Source organism: Microdochium trichocladiopsis (assembly GCF_020744255.1).
Source record: "Microdochium trichocladiopsis strain MPI-CAGE-CH-0230 chromosome Unknown B0I36scaffold_15, whole genome shotgun sequence".
Lineage (NCBI taxonomy): Eukaryota > Fungi > Ascomycota > Sordariomycetes > Xylariales > Microdochiaceae > Microdochium > Microdochium trichocladiopsis.
In genome coordinates, this window is record NW_025763558.1 from 302,789 (window position 1) to 319,159 (window position 16,371).

The 16,371-nt window shown below is 54.4% G+C and overlaps 3 protein-coding genes across 3 annotated transcripts; 1 reads left to right on the forward strand and 2 right to left on the reverse strand.

The window, feature by feature from the left end:
- Positions 1–3,415: 3,415 nt before the first annotated feature.
- Positions 3,416–4,715, forward strand: B0I36DRAFT_400066 (uncharacterized protein; the record flags this gene model as incomplete). The annotated part of the gene is made up of 3 exons (XM_046161660.1): positions 3,416–3,497; positions 3,684–4,427; positions 4,457–4,715. 3 exons carry the CDS (start codon positions 3,416–3,418, stop codon positions 4,708–4,710), a joined length of 1,080 nt encoding a protein of 359 aa, XP_046004481.1. The 3' UTR covers positions 4,711–4,715.
- Positions 4,716–6,713: 1,998 nt separating this feature from the next.
- On the reverse strand, positions 6,714–7,818 carry B0I36DRAFT_378424 (3-oxoacyl-reductase; the record flags this gene model as incomplete). The annotated part of the gene is made up of 3 exons (XM_046160678.1): positions 6,714–6,937; positions 7,080–7,640; positions 7,761–7,818. The coding sequence occupies 3 exons, from the start codon at positions 7,816–7,818 to the stop codon at positions 6,714–6,716; spliced, it is 843 nt and encodes a 280-aa protein (XP_046004482.1).
- A 4,712-nt stretch (positions 7,819–12,530) lies between these two features.
- Positions 12,531–14,677, reverse strand: B0I36DRAFT_369931 (uncharacterized protein; the record flags this gene model as incomplete). The annotated part of the gene is made up of 3 exons (XM_046159850.1): positions 12,531–13,700; positions 13,835–13,884; positions 13,978–14,677. 3 exons carry the CDS (start codon positions 14,675–14,677, stop codon positions 12,531–12,533), a joined length of 1,920 nt encoding a protein of 639 aa, XP_046004483.1.
- Between the last annotated feature and the right edge of the window lie 1,694 nt (positions 14,678–16,371).

The window sequence follows — 16,371 nt, forward strand, 5'->3', positions numbered from 1 at the left end:
AAAGTGTGCGATGGACTAGCGATCAAAGCGTGGCTGGGCAGCTTGGCGATGATGGGACACGCCGGCTTCAGATGGTGGCGGAGGCGGTGCAGATCAGCTGCGTTGTCTATGCGCTGGGTAGAGCCTGGGCATTCGTGTAGTTAAAATACGTTCCTGAACGTCAATCCAAGATAGCCAATAAAACTCTAATGCCACCCCGAAAGGCCCCGGACCGTTGTTTCGGACGTAAGGTTGTGGGCGACGCTATACATGTGAAAAGAAGTGAGAACGGTGGTCTGAATAGGCCTTAGTATCGTGTCGTGAAGAGGCGGCGCCGGTACTCCCATCGGTCGGCTGTTGCCTTTCTACTAGTAGGGCACCCTCGGCAGGTCGTCGAGAAGCATCCGTTTGTAACCATAGTTATCAAGGACAAGAACACGGACGAGGTGTACTACGAGCATGCACCCAGCGTCGATCACGAGGAACACGTCGCCCATGCTGTCCGCGTCCGCTATGGAGTATGACTGTCTTGCTTTTGCGCCACAAGGCTGGAGAGACAACACGTCTCGTCATTGCCTTGGCAATCTCCACCAGGGCCTTCTCTAGGGTCTACGCAACGCCTCCGCGGCCTCACGCTCATCCACCACCGTTGGTTCGGAGTGCGGGCATTAACAAGCCCTCTGTGGACAAAGCGACCTGGACTGGCCCGCCAATGTTCGACCACAACAAGGCTCACCCGACACAGCTCCGGGTTGGCGATATTCCGGCCAAGCATGCCAGCGCGATACTCGATGCGTCTCGTAACTGCGATATCAAGCTCGCCGGCGTGCTGCATCATATCATCGTGCATACCCTCAGTGGTGCCTTGATCTGACCGCATACTATCATCCAACAGTACTGACGACAACAATGAGGGCAGCAAGGATGGGACGGCCTCTATCGCTATCACGAGATTCACATCGCAGTCGGCCATCATATGCGTCCCACGTGCGGTATCTCTAACACAAAGAATGGGCTGTAAGTTGACGGGTGCTTCAACTACCCACCGGCAGCATCAGAGTCTCGGCCGCGACTCTGGATCCGCAAAAACCGCAAAAATGAAAGTGTCAAGACCTCCAAGGCGGAGGACCGCGACCCTGGCCGGCAAGCCGCTCGGCTTACTACACAACACGCCTAGCCTGCGCGGGTGGTTGGCTGAGGAGCTGCGCTAGAGGGGAGACTGTTCGTACGGTGTCAGCCTGACTGGCGGGAACCTGGTCGTCAGGGTGGTCTGGCAAGCTGGTGTACTGGGGCATCGCACGAGAACGGTTGTGGGTGAGCGGAGGCCGGTCAGGGAGTCATGCGGGAGAATCAAGGTCGAGTTTGCGAAATATCCAGCTGCTTTTTCTTTCGGATGCTATTTGCCATATGCCGATAGTGACTGACGGCAGCCCAGCAGATTTCCGTTCCCGGACAGGGCTGCGCTTCTTGCACACACCGTGTTCACTGGCAAACAGCGTCAATTAGACTGGAAGAATACTCGCGACCGGGCAGACCAACATGTGCAGACCGACCCTCTCGACATAGGGCCTGCCCATCTGCGATCTGCCTTAACTGGTATTTCCAATCGCGGCGCAGGCGTCTTGCGCTTCTTGCCCTCCGCCCTTGGTCCACTCCATTTCGCGTACTCGCCTCTCGCGTATGTCAGTTTGCCTCGTGACACAGCCGTCGATCGCCGCACACATACACACACACACATGCACAGCTGCACCCGAGAATTGGGGCTGCGACTTCAGGTAATACAGGAAGAGGTGGAAAGGATGGTTGGGAGCGACAGAGGCGGATTTCTAGTGAGGTGCCATGTCCAGGACAGTGACAGTATCCTTGGAGCAAGAACAGAGGGGTCCCAATGCCTCTTCCACGGTTGTGTGGATCGACGACATCACTGCAGCCTTGTTGGCCTTGTTAACCCTGTCGAAGAGCCGTATGAGAGCGGCCGTCTAGAAGGCAGGTTGCTCATTGACGCTCCTTTGCCTCGCAAGAGCCTACGCCAAGAAGCTTTTAGTTCAGGAGAAGATGTGTGGGCTCTCAGATATGAGTCAGACCGGCAAGGCAGAATTTCTACACGGACCCAATGACTGACGTGCAAAGCTTCTGTAGGAGCTGGCTCGAGGGAGTCAGACCTGTGGGCAGACCTCAGGGCCTTGCTCAGCCTTGCTCGGCCTTTCCGATAATCACATTAGAGCGACCCTTTGTCCTTGAGAAATCGGGTTGACAGGTTGGCTTCCTTTCGAGAGCGCGGGCTCGGTCCGAAGAGCGTGAGATGTCTAACAGGGAGCATTAGTGGTGCTGGCTCGGGAGTAAACAAGGTTCTGCCCAGCGAGAGGCTTTTGCCTTATCGGCCAAGGTGGGCCAGCCTCAGTCGGGGGCAGTCGTTGTGCGATGTCTTGTGACTGACGGAGACGGTTTGGTGAGAAATCCCTTGTGGCAAACGCGCCCTGACCTGCGCCGTTCGCAAGTCCACCTTGTGCTGGCATGGGGAGCTAGAGATCTCCGCTAAAGTCGAAACGCAATCGGCAACCATCAAGGTCAACTCTGTCGGGCATCTTCAGAAACCTGGAGACCTTGGAGGCGCCGACTCACGACCTGATGATCCACAGAAGGTCGGGTGGATGAGACGCTTGCTTCGCGAAGCATGCTTGTAGTTGAAGATGATCATTTGTTTTGCCATCTCAATCTTGTAGAATTTCAACCTTGCATAGCCAATCATTTTTAGGTACACAAAAGAGCGGGATTAAGAACCATCATTATCCGCAACAGGAACTCCGAGATTAGCAAACGTGCATCGATGCTGTGTTGAATCCACATGCCTTCCAGCGCCCAGCCCCACTCGCTTGCAGGGGGTCGCCCGCCGCCAGGTCCTACGCTGCGTACAGCGACGTCTCCAACGTGTCGACTGGCAAGTTGCAACGAAACCACTCGCAAGATCCGACAGCTCACTCCCAGTCTCACTCAAGCGTCTAGAGGCCGCAATCCAGTGTGAGCAGCTTATCCAGCCAGTGGATTACATCGGATATCCGGGCCTCCAAGTTGTATGTCTTTGTTCCGTGCCCAGGACGCAGCAATAAGACCTACTCGGCTCCCTATCAGGCTCGCTCCTCGCCGCCTTTCTCCTCCCGCCACTGCCACAGAGCTGTGGTCTTTTTCAAGCCCCTCATGGCCTTCATTCAACAACACAAGAGCACCTGTCCAAAATAAGCAACCACCCCAGTCACACGCTTCCAACTTGTCCATTCCCCGGGCTGCCGGCGAGATATAACATCCAGCCAGTCACGACGTCGCAAGGTACAGGGCGTACCCAACAGCGACACAGGCATTACCGTCGAAATCGCCAAGGCCGCCACTCAATTGGACTTGTCACACTTGGCCCCCGGACAAATCGCCACGAGCCTTCACAATGGCCACCATCCGCCATCCATTGACTCCTCTGGACGGGCAGCCTCCGCGGAACTTGACCAACCTCAAGAGCGGGCAGAATGGTATTTGCCCCAAAGTGCCATGGCAGCATTACCCATCTTTTCGGTCCTGGCTCTATTCTTGTATGCTTGCTCTGCGGTATGGCATCGGCCATGAGGATCCTCTGCGACACCTTGGCACAGACCTGCCACTTCCAACATTGATAAAGTGCTTTCCCAATGCTTCGTGACGCTGACCAATATCAACAGCCTCCACTCCGTCGTCAACCAAGCGGAAAGCCACCGATGATTTTGAAAATGTATACCCTGCCATTTTCTCCAAGCGGCTTAATGACAGCAGTGACAGCTCGTACAACATTCTCTTCATCAAGCATTCCACCAGCATGGTCACAAAGTTTGCCAGCACCAATGACGTCCACAGCTCTTTGCCACTCAGCTATCCCTGGCCGTGCTTTTTGCTCAACCCCAAGTCTCCTGCTGCCCGCCTCAACAACACGGGCATGGCTAAGGCCTTCCCTCTTCCGGCGGCCGCTGGACGTTCGCGAACACGAGGCAAGAAGACTGGATCTCTGTGCCCGTTACGGCGGCGCAGAGATGGTTCCAACAGTCGTATGGGCTCTCCTGCCTTTGGTCTCTCGTCCAAGGCTGCTGCCCCCTTCTCTCTCGACGGTGCTCTCAAGGGTACGCTCCCAAGCTATGACAGCCGCGAGATTGTGTCTCAGGCGCCTGTTGCCTCAACGAGCCTCAAGCTCGGCCTCGACGTTTTTAAGATCCACGAGGACACTGCCGAGCAAGAGATGACAAACCTTCTGGAGCACAGCACATGCGTGCTCGCCATCAGCTCAGATGAGGAGACTGAGACCCGATGGCAGCGGGAACGTGCCGAAGGCAAGGAGAACATGCCACCAGCCGATGAAGTCTCGCAGGCGTTCCGAGCAGCGGATGCTGACGGCGTGACTTTTGGAAAGAAGAGAAGCCCGCTCACCGAAATGAGTGGCTACTTCTCTGAGTTCTGCGATGAGGTTCGGTCAACGTCGTCCCTGGTGACGACGAAGATGAGGTTGCGCAGCAGCCTAGGGCCGAGGCCGATGTCATGGCTGTGCTGGCTGACGCTTCTGCGAGTGTCAAGCGGTTTAGCGTGCCTGTCAAGGACTCCGAGCAAGAAGTGGAACTCATTACTGTTGCCGCGGAGGTGGTCGTGGTGCAAGAATCCAAGACTGCCGAGGGGCTCATGCAGAAGACCGAGGAGCCTGCGCCATGCGCTGCGGTGCTGTAACCCATGTAGGGAAGGGCGAGAGCTTTGATCTGGGGGAGACCGGCAGTGAGAAGGACGAGACAGAGAAGGCGGCAGAGTGCTGATCTCTCGTTGGCTGCATTGACGATGTCTCACGGATCGATGCCTGGTACTTGACGGACTATAGCGGTACTCTGGATTCTGCACAAGGGGATGAAGCTTGAAGGCGCATGAATCTGTTATTGGTTTGGGTTGCCTGCATGGCGGCGACAGGTTGCTGTGCTGCTATTGGTATTAATGGCGGAACCAGTTCTCGAATTCTTTTATTGTTTCACACTGCTTATATATTTCTGCCTTACTGAAATTTTGTGAGTAAGGTTCTTCTGGCTGAATTATCGCACCCTGAAACGCCGGAAGATTACAAGAGCACTCGACAGGCAATATTGTTCTTGGCCAGCAAATATGACGGCCGCTTTGATGCAGCTCGAACAACCGCACAGCCACGCCGTCACCATATATACAAACACAACGCACGCCCTTGCCCGCGCGGTTGCTGGCGTACATACGTGTCTCCGTCCGAACGGTGGCTCCGGCATTTGAGGTGCTATTGCTTATACTTCCGTCTCCTCTATCCTGTTGATCGTGTCTGTCGCGAGGGATGTCCACCGGGAGCTTGTAACTTTACTCCTTTGTCAAGACACTTGAGGAAGGTAATTGTAGCCGCATGCGTGGGTATCCTGCAGCTGTCGGTCCTGTCTCTTTTGCCTAGAAAGTGAGAGGAGTAAAGGGGGAATCTCTGATGACGCTGTATGTACCTTTCAGGTTTGGACACAATCCTGGACATTCAAAGACTGTCTGCTTCGTCGCGCCACACTTATGCGGTGTGTATTTACAAATGAGGTGCTTGCTCCGCAAAGACTTTCGCCTAGCACTTAGCGTCTACCACGAGGTTGAGCGGTGTGCTTACGGAAGGTACAGAAGGGCTCCGGAATGAAAAGAAATACCTATTCTAGCACAACTTAGCATCTGTTAGTGTCCCGCAGTCTCACGCGCCTCGGCTCATCCGGGTCGACTGTACTCAGAACCTCCTCGCGCATCTTTTCTGTCAGCTTGTAGACACGCCCGTACAACGGGACGCCCAGCTATGCATAGCAAGTGTGCAGTAACGCAGACAGCTTTTGGGCAACCTGTAGAACGCGGGCTTTCGTCCCCACCTAGTTCTACATATTTATAAGCTCCTTTAAACTATTGATCAAAAGGAATTCGGCTCTCCCGAGGCCAGGACGGTGGAATTCCCGATGACGGAACTGTAACGTACGCACCGAACTCCCTAGCAGCGCGGGAAAATGTAGCCTGTCACCACCCATGTCTCCTCCATCCCGCCCCGGACTCTCGCCATGTCCACAAGGATTGTGGGCTCTCAGCCCTATCAGTAGATCACATGTGCTTAGGACAAGCCTTGTTTCACCCTCGGTTTTTATCACCATATTCTCTTCTGGAGCCCTCAGTTGGTGGATCAAGCGAGATGACCTCAGACTTGAACTAGCGCCGGGTCAGCTCCCGGTGCAGGTGGAGGCTTCTTCAGAGACTCTGCCCGAAGTTCTGCCGTTATGATGATAGCATTCGACTCTGAGCACCACGAAAAGGTCCAAGACGCCGTGGATTCCTTTCAGACGAACAATAATACACTCAAAGATATCTGCCCTAGGGTATGTGAAAACGTTCGTCGGTCTCCCGAGTGCTATCGGATCAGACTTCGCCGACACCGGTAAGTCAAATCGCGGGGATAGGCACTTGTCCATCAAATCATACGAGTGTGCACTGCATCACGTTTCTACAATACCGTGGTGAAAAAGGACATGCATTGTCAACCATTTCTATAAAGAGTCGGATAGTCAGGTGAGTAAAGCGCGATTGATCGAGAGAGAATGTCTTCCAGTCATGGAACTCTAGGAGAACTATCAGGACGTCATCTGTCTATTCAGGTCGGGCCAATGCCCTCGCTGGCATGTCTAGAGAGCGCTGTAAGGCCCCTCTTAAGGAACTCATCGCGTAAAAGTGCCACCACCGGTCGCCGGCAGGACACTGCCCGTCATCCAGCCGCTTTCTGGCAAGCAGGCGATGCCTACAAGGCCGGCAACCTCTTCGAGGTAGCCTGGACGGCAGCCAATTTCCTCTGAGAGTTTTACTGCCTCTGGGCTGTCGATGCCAGGCCGAGCCATGCCCAGCGGCGTCAGAGTGTTGAAAGGCTTCAGAAAGTCGCGCACTTCTACGGGCAATCCAGAATACAAGCCCGTGTCCTACAGATAATGTTAGACGGCATCCTGTTAGAAGTAATTGGGAGCAGGTAGGTCGTCGACCCGGCTGACCGGGCAGGACACATGATATCAGCTTTCCAAGGGAATCAGTACTGAAGGGGATACTCGCCATTGGGCCAGGGGCAACTGTATTCACTGTGCAACGCTCGGAGAGCTCACGAGCCCAGATGCGGGTCATGGCTTCGAGGGCGCCCTTTGACCCTGCATAAGAAGTCTGTCCCCAAGCAGCCCATGCCGTGGTGGCGCTCGATATATTGACAACGCGCCCGGAACGGTCGGTGGGCAAGTAGGGAAGGGCCGCCTTGATGAGTAGTGCAGGCGCGCGGCAGTTGAGGTTGTATACATCTTGGAAGAGGTCAATGTCGAGCTCGGCCAAGGGCTGTGCATTGACAATGGCGGCGTTGTTGATAATGATGTCAATCTGGAACTTGCCCGTTTTTGGGTCAGTGAAGTACTTCTTGGCAACATTGACAACCATCTGGGGTCCGTCAACCGTGCTGAGGTCAACTTGTATCGGCAGCGCTTTAATCGTGTATTTATCCTCGAGCTCATCAGCCAACTTTTGTGCTCGATCATTTGAACTTTCAGAGGCATAGACGATAACTACATTGGCGCATCTGCTGGCAAGATACTCGGCGCAGGCGGCGCCCAAGTCTATTACGAAAACACATGTTAGCGGCTCGGACTCTAGTAGCTATATAGCTAGTGTGCCAGAGAATCGACCATGGGAGCGCGAGGACAAGATGTCATTTTTTGAGCCGACTAATTACGTACTACGCGATGCGCCAGTGATGATGGCAAGCTTGCCCTGGAGTACCCTCGGGACGTCCATATTTCCTGTTGTAGAAGATTAAAGCGTGTCAAGTAGAATAGAGATAAGGACCTGGGCCAGATGCTAGGAGGATACAGTTGAAAGCCTCGAGATGCAGCAAAAGAGTGGCATTGTTCGAGATCTTATCCTAAGCTCACATTACAGTCATACACCACCGGCGACTCCTTGGGCATCTTGCCCATTCGCTTGCCTGTGTACGATAGCACAGTGGATCCCATATTACTGCATTTGCAGGTCCCACGATTAGCCAGAGCTGGTGTAGAGTTCTCAACATCACGGACTTACGGGCAAACCTGTGATTGGAGTCACAGAGGAAGGCACCCATAAACACACCCGGCGGTGAGATTGAGGCTGACATCAACGAGAGTGCTGTAGTGAGGAGAGAAAAGACGTGTTTATTCGTGGTTTTTGAAAGTCCAGGTGCTGGACCGAAACAAACAAGTTCCTGAATATCGAAGCGAACGCGAGCGCGGTTCGAAACAGACAGCTACCATCATGTCGGAAAACCTGATCGAGCCGCTTTCCTGTGGATCTTCAGGAGGCAAACATGTCACACCACCCAGCTACGGACTCCCGTCATATACAAAAGGATTGCGGGCTCTCCTATCACTGCTGAAGTAACATCCAAAAGCGAGGAAACAAACAAGTACTTCAAAGAATGCTTCGAAGCCGCACTGAATGAACTTGAATCGATCGAGAAGTCACCTTCCAGCAGCTTGCCTTGGACTCTAATGTTGGAGGGCAACCGCGTGAAATCCAAGGACAGCTGGTGCGATCAGGAGGACCAAGAATGCCCTGAAGAAGCCCTGAAGAAGCCCAAAGTCGACAAGCAGCTTCCCGATAACTTCCATAATGTTATCGCGACAGTGGAAAGTGGCGTTCAGGTGGAGGCTGGCGTGTGGCCAATTGACTTTGGGATCATGGTAATCACAGTCGCCTGTACAGGCAATGCGGTGGAAATCGATATGGAACGGGCGAGGTGCTGAACGTCGGCCATTTCCTCCAAACGATATGGAGCAGATTGGGCATATCGCACTGCAACTGGTCGTTCTTTACAGCGAATAAAGAGGGCCGGTTCCAATGGCTAGAAATGCGACTGTAAACCTTTTCAAGAACGACCTGAGAAGGGTGGACGGCAGGTGCTGTGTGGACAACATGTCTAATCATGATTGCTTGATACTTGCAGTCGGTTTACTAGAACGCTGCGAAGTTCACGACATGGGAGTGTCCAGCGAAGCTGAAACGCGCACTACCAAGAAGAGGTTGCAAAGTGCGAATAGAGAGCCGGATTCATCACCGGTGCGGGCGGCTGGCATACACGCGCTGCACACCAAATGCATGGGGCCAGATTGCGACACGAGTGGCACGCGACAAACATTCATGCCTCCTCGATCGCCCGCTTTGCAACCACGAGCTCATATAAGCGATCAACAAACAAAGGATAACCAGCAACGCCCAGTCTCGATCCGCATCAATATCTCCCATCTAGAACCACGATCTGAAGTAACCCGCGACTATATTTGGTGATTTGGCTACGCTACAATGGCAATGCAGCTCGTCGTTGCCGTGGTCCCTTAGATGAGGTACAAGGACTGGTATATCATGGTCTCCAGCATGACTGCCACCTTACTCGTGCTAGGCACGTACATGATCTCGCACGAGCGGGGGGAGTGGGCGGGTCAGAAGCTCCAGGGCGACACGACCATGTGTCTGACCTGCGTAAACGACGGTGGGCCCATCATCGTGCGCCTCGGCAGTGCTGGCTCGCAGCCGAGAAAAGGGGCTGTTCCAAGTCCGCATAACCGTTCAATTTATGCCAGCGAAGTCAAGAACGTTTGATTATACTAGTTCTACATAGTCTGCGACTGACCCTACCCGCAGCAGGATCATCAACCACAACCAGGCCTGAATATCGACGGCTAGCTAAGGAACGTGCGGATTAAGAGGTTCAGCCTGGAATGCGCGTGTGGCGCTTCTTCGAAAATCGCCTTGCCCACCTCTAAGCGAGTCTCTACACTTCTGCAAGAAGCCACGAAGTGCTGCGGTCACGATACTGATTACTAGATCCTCCCAATTGATACCTGAAGCCGACGGTGGTGCGATTTCAGCATCACACGAACTCAACCAGCCCGCCACGATACTGTTTCGCAGGTCTACCCACTCGGTATCTGAAGCCACCTGCGGTGCGAATTCGGTTTCCCACAACCTCAACGAGCCCGCCGCGATGTCTACGAGGGGCTGCCAATACGGTGACTCAGGCCGATCTTCCGAAGGGAAGAGGAAGTCCCATATGCGCAACCACTCCGACTCCGGCGATGCAAGTCCCCGCTCTTCTGAATCAGATGGACCGAATTGATTCTTGGTGATGTCAGTTGGGAGTCTGCCGTTGGGCAGTTGCATACAAAAAAGCATGGGAAGTTGTGACCCTTGCGTGAGTTCTGTTATGCAGCTCTTGCCGCACACGCAGCATGGTGATCTAGAATGGTCGTTCAGGAGATGCTGCTCGAGGTCCCTGATTGAGCCAAACCACTTAATGAAGCACCTTTCGTATCTTTTGGTATCGGATTTGAACATAGGGCATGCGAAGCGCGCCAGGTCTGGATCGTGGATAATAGCGCTTTGCTCAGAACCGTAGAACTCGGAGTCGTCCGATCCTGCGTCCGATCCGGGTACAGTGTTTGTGTTAAGGATATCCTCTGTAGACAATTGGTCGGAGCTTGCGTGGACCGACCCTGGCTCGAGCCCCACGCGAGTCGCCATGGCCAAAGATGTTGCACAGTGCACGATCGCCACGAGCTGATTCGTTTACGGGGTAGTTTCGCCTTGTTGAACTGAGTCTGATTCGAACTGGATGAGAGGGGCATGAGCTATCCTCCCTTTACCAGCGAACAGAGATTGGGAGTATGTAGTGGCTTACAATTTCGATGCCGACAACCTTCATTTGGGCTTTCTGGGGGTTGCGTGATTGAGCGCCTCGGAAATGTGGAATCTCAGCTGATTTATCTTGACTGTGGCGGCCGAGGAAGTTGGGGGTGTCATTTGCACACATCAAACTTGGTGGAGACTGTGCCGTAACCACGGCGAAGAGCACATCTGTGCCCCATCTTGTCGACTGCGACCGACCCCCGCGTACGCACCGACCTTCACAGACCCTACACTACCGCGGGTAGCCTCACCACGAAGTACAGACTTAGTAGTCAGACTGATCTTCTGCTATCATTTCTCGGGTTGGAGTACTATGAACCTAATTCTTAGATAGAAATCGCGGACGCGCTATGTGACTGTCCTTCGTAGCGACAAGATTCCTCTGTGGCCCCGAGGAATGCTAGTACTTCTGGTATAGTGTCTGACAAGCAGTGCACAAAGTCGCTATTTTGCGAGCCGTTTCATTGCCTCACACCCTTGCAAGTGACTTGGGCAGAGGTCGGTTGTAGCCCATGAGGCACTGGCAGTCTGATTCGACTTGCCTTCCGCGGGTCCGCCTTTCTCGCAGATCTTGTCGACGTTCTGGAAGGTGCTGCCAGGAAGTGGTCCATCCTCTGACTGTCACTTCGCGCGCGCTAGAGAAACCTTCGATATGTTGATCAGGAATGTGGCCGGCTTGGTCAGCGATATGGCAGGCGGTGCCATTTGGGAGTAGCGGACGCACTCCCTCAAAGGGAGGCTTCGGAACAGGAAACGGCTGTCAGGGAAGCACCCCAGACGAAAGCGCGTGGGAATAAAACGGAGGCGAACTGGGGCTGATAGCACATTCTCTTGTATGTATGCTCCCCAGGGGCGCGCAAGTTGAAAACCTTGCAAATCACGCCCCAAGCGCGGGCAGCGCAGCCAACAAGACGGCAGCCTAGCAGTTCCCAAGGTCGGGTCCAGTGCAGGGCGTAGAAGACCCAAGAAAGCAGCGTACAACACAGGCGCGTCGGCATCGGTATCGCGGCGCTTACAGAACGGCCAGCAACCTGTCTGAACAGGCACAGCCGTGGCCACTTTCGGCGCACGAGTGGCACTGGATGCCGGCATTGGCTACCCATCGCGGGGAGGGCGCAGGAAATCGGGCGCACCTCGCCACTCACTTTCCCTACCGTACTTGGAAGTAATACAGGATGCCTGACTCCAGGGCTGCCTGTCTATTCTTCAGGCCTTCTCGGGTTCTGGATCACAGCAAGGCGGGCTTCGCGAAAGCGCCGGCGCGAAGGACCAGCGCGCGGCGGGGCCCCTTGGCGGGGACGGAGGCTGCGCGCCTCCCGCTGCTAACTCAACGGGCCATCCCAGCCCTTCACCCCCGGCCCCGGAACAATCGGCCAACTAATTAGAGGCACGGAACACCCGGGAGGCGGTGCCCATCGCCCCCGTACGCCGCCAGGCGACACAACGCGGGCGGCGCAATCGGCCCCACCACCTCGAACACCTCGGACCGCACCCGCGCAACCCGCACAGGAGGCCCTCGCGGCCTCTCCCACTGAGCCGCGCTCGGCGAAGACTGAACTAGGAAAGGACACGTGGCGGCAAAGAAGGTAGGGCCAAGCTCAAACGGACCACGGCCAGCTGGACAACAAATGGAAGGACATTCACCAAAATTTTCACTAGCGCCCGGCAAAAAGTACCTCTTTTTGCGATGCATATTCACGCAACAAACAAAGAATGTCCTGTTATCGCCATGCGCTCGAGTGATTGCTTTTCTCTGGCTTACTACCGCGCATGTCCACTGTACATGGTTACATGGTCTCAGTGTCCGAGTCGGAGTTGGCCACGGACGACGATATGACTGTAGGACAACAAGGATGGCCGGCCTCATCTTCTTCTTCCTCCCAGTCGTGCCGACCACCATCAGAGTCGAACAGGTCGGCATCTGCTCTCCATATCGAAACCCCGTCTTGCTGGCTGCCGTAAGATCCCGCTTGTAATCTTTCAACAGCTCCATGCCATGCTTCGTCCACTTTGTCTGGCTCGTAATCGTGAAACCCCACTATTACCAATCTGGAGTGGCTAGAATGCTCCTTACTCAGCACGAAGTCACACCTGCTTTGGACCTCATCGCGGAAACCACTCTTCGGCCAGACTCTGGTCAAGTCTTCGACGACTGATGCCGAGGACTTCGTGGGGATCTGGCTTGTGGGAGCAACGATGACAGCGCCTCGGTCACAGAGAAGCCGAAATGTCTCAAACAGCTGGTTGATCGTGATGCTCGGGTACGTGCCGTCGTCAACGGGGTATCTCTCCTCACACTGGTGTGCGTGGTTCAGCAGTACGCCCAGCGGAGTCTCCGCCGGGGTGGAGACCATGGTACACGTAGGCCCCCCGACGTTGACATCGGCCCCAGCGTCGAGCAGTGCAGCGATTGTATCGGGATGTGGAACAACACATGCATGGAGCAGGCCCTCGTCAAGCCACGCCTGCAAGCTCATGTCCGGATAAGTCCTGCCCAGGCTGTGTATCACGAGCCTTATAAGAGACCCCATCGGCCTGGCATATCCCACGTTGAGGAGAAGTCGCCGGAGAGGTTTGCTGTACTCGAATGGGATTATGGCCCCGTTTCGTAACAATCGTTCCACAGATGGCCAATTCCGTTGACCGATGGCTTTCAGGATAGGATGGCCTCGGTTGACGTCCACGCCTCTCTCGATCAGCGCATTTAGCAGTTTCAGCCTGGCGTCGTGCACAATGCCCGCAAACGAGACAGCAAGGACATTATGGAGGCAGGACAGATCTCCTCTCTCAGCCGGCGTATACGCCAGGTCAGGCTCCCCTCTTCGCAAGAGTTCCAAAGCGAACTCGTAGAAGGAATTCTTCGTGCTGTGCCAAAAGAGTTCTGGGTCATTCAGGATAGAGGAGTGATGGTCCAAGTCGAAGAGTAGGTTTGCGAAGCGCAGACACTGATCCAGATACTTCCGATTGCTTATTTGGTTTTCAGCGTAAGGTTGGTCGTCAAAAACCGATGAGTCCCCATAGATTCCAGGAGAGTGCGATAAAGTTGTCGATAGTCGATTGCTGGTGTCAGAACCTGAGCATGATGGCTCACGAGCAGCTGGCACAGCTCAACATCACGACGCTCCAAAGCCTTCAGCAGAGCTGGCTCACCAGATTTCGGTAACAGATTGGGGTTAGCATTGCCGCGTAAAAGCTCCCCCGCAACCCGCAAAGTCTCGTGTTGGTCAAGCGAACCTGCGCAGACTCTCCAGAGAGCTGTTCTGCCGTGAAGATCCGTGACGTCCGGGTCTGCGTCGTGGTCGAGTAGCCAACGGATAGTCTCTTGCCGGTCATTTCCAGGCCGAGCTCCAAATGGGGCCACGATTCCAGTAACCGCCATCAGAGGTGTGACTCCGCAGGCTGGCGCATTGACCTTCGCGCCGTTTTCTTGCAGGATCTCTAGTACACTCACCATCGTGGAGTGCGCCGCGAAGATCATTGGGGAATGAGGGAAGCCAAGCCGTGGGTGCACATCGGCGCCCTTTTTGATGAGTTGACGAATTAGGCTCAACCGGTCTTCCGTGCTGCCTAACATTCCTTTATCAAGCTGGAAGCATTCGAAGATGGGCATTGCCATGACATCCTCGTGGGAGATGTGAAGACACATGAGGTCCAAGGGGCTCAAAGGACAACGCGCCGACGGGGAGTCAAGGATCCAAAGCCGGAGGTTGACGTCAGCACCTGCATGCATGAGCTCTTGTGCACAGTTCAGCCGGCCATATATGCATGCCATGTGCAGTGCCATGCCGATAGGAAAGCCCTCGTCGAGCAAAGCTCGAGTAGTTTCGACATTGGCCGATCGTAGTACGGATAGCGAGACGAGATCCACACCGCCGCTAGGGCTTCGCCGTGTCTGCCTGTCGTCGGGCTTCGCGAGTAGAAGCTTTTTGATCATAATGGGGCACTGGTTCAAGGCTGCCGAGTCGAGTGCGGTATGGTTGTCGAGTACAAGCGAGACTTTGGTCTCAGCACCCCGCAACAGAAGCAACTCTGCGATCTCCTGGTACTGGCTGCATAAGGCGAGATGCAAGGCTGTCCAATGGTCCTCATATATGGGGCGGTCTTCTGACTCTCTTCGTCTGTTCCAAGGTCTGCCGGCGGCGCATCGGCAGAGACCACGATATGGATCATTGATGGAAGATCCGTAGTCAAGTAGTAGTCCCACGATTTCCAGATGGCCACTGGACACGGCGAGGTGGAGAGCTGTCCAGCTGTCCTTTCGAAGAGGTTGAGAAGGGTCATGTGCTTGTCGCTCTGAAACCGTGGAAGGGTACATAGGCGTGTCAACCCACACGCGGTAGTTGGGGTTGGCTTGGCTCTGCAGAAGTGTATGGGTGAGATCTCTGTGGCCCTTTCCAACTGCCCACATCAGCAGGCCTGGCTTTGTCTTCAAGGCTTGCCTGGTGATTTCCGGTAGTAAGCGATTACGGAACTGGCGATTCATTGCCGCCAGCGAAAGTTGACAGGGCAGCGGTAGCTTGGCACAGATTATGTCCCATAGCTCCTGTGGAAGAGAAAGCCGCATGTTGTGAAAGGCAAAGTGGTGGAAGCGTTGATGGTTGTCTTGAAGTCCTCGATACGGGATAATGGGTAATAGCAAGAGTTGGCAGCCTCGTACCGAGGGGGAGATTATTTTTCATCATGTCAATGCTTATCCAAGAGACTTCGGATGCGTCTCTCAAATATAGTTGCGCACTTAGCAGCGGCTACGGATTCCGCGGCGCTGCGGTCTCAGCAACGGCTACGCACTCTGCAGGGCTTGCGCATTCTGCAGGGCTGCGGGCTCAGCAGCGGCTACGACTCAGCAACGGTTACGCATTCCGCAGGACTGTGGCCTCAACCGTGGTCTAATTAACTGCGCTGTAGATCACCTTTCGGCTGAGGGGCATGATGTAATACTTCAGCGGAATCGATGCCTTTAACGGCGACACACGGCCACAAAGGCGAGAGAGAAATTCTTGAGAAATGAGCTGGAGAGTTCAACAGCTCTGTCCAATAAGTCTTAGACAGACAGGAACTTTACGGACTTACCCAACGCATTGTTCACTATCTCCATCAACACCGTCATATGACATCCAAGACTGCAAGCCAGCATTAGATCCTCGGCGCTGACTTTGCCCGCCAAAGCATGGCCCTTCATGACTCCTGCGCGCATTGAGAGACGCACTTAGGGTAACAAGTGTGAGGTCTGATCACTAGAATACTGAAGCGGTTCTTGCATGCTTGAGGCCGTTAGTCTGGATGCGTACGGCCAGAGTTGTGGTTGATAACTGCACCACATCGTAATTACAGGTCGATCAAACAGTGGGGTGCCGCTCATGGGTCGTGGTGAAATGGCCTTCTACTGGAGAAATGAGGACATTCCCATTCTTGTGACTTCGGCCAATGCCTCTCTGCTGTGTATTTCTACGAAGGCCTGTATTTGATGTTTTCTGGGTCAATGATGTTACGGCGAAGGATGCGTCGAGGTCTACGGGTGACTAGAGAACAGGAAAATTGATCGCATCTGGGACAGTTAGATCGGATATGGCGCGGTAAATATGAATTATCCTACTGCTTGCTTACCCAGACATGATTTCAGTACCCGCT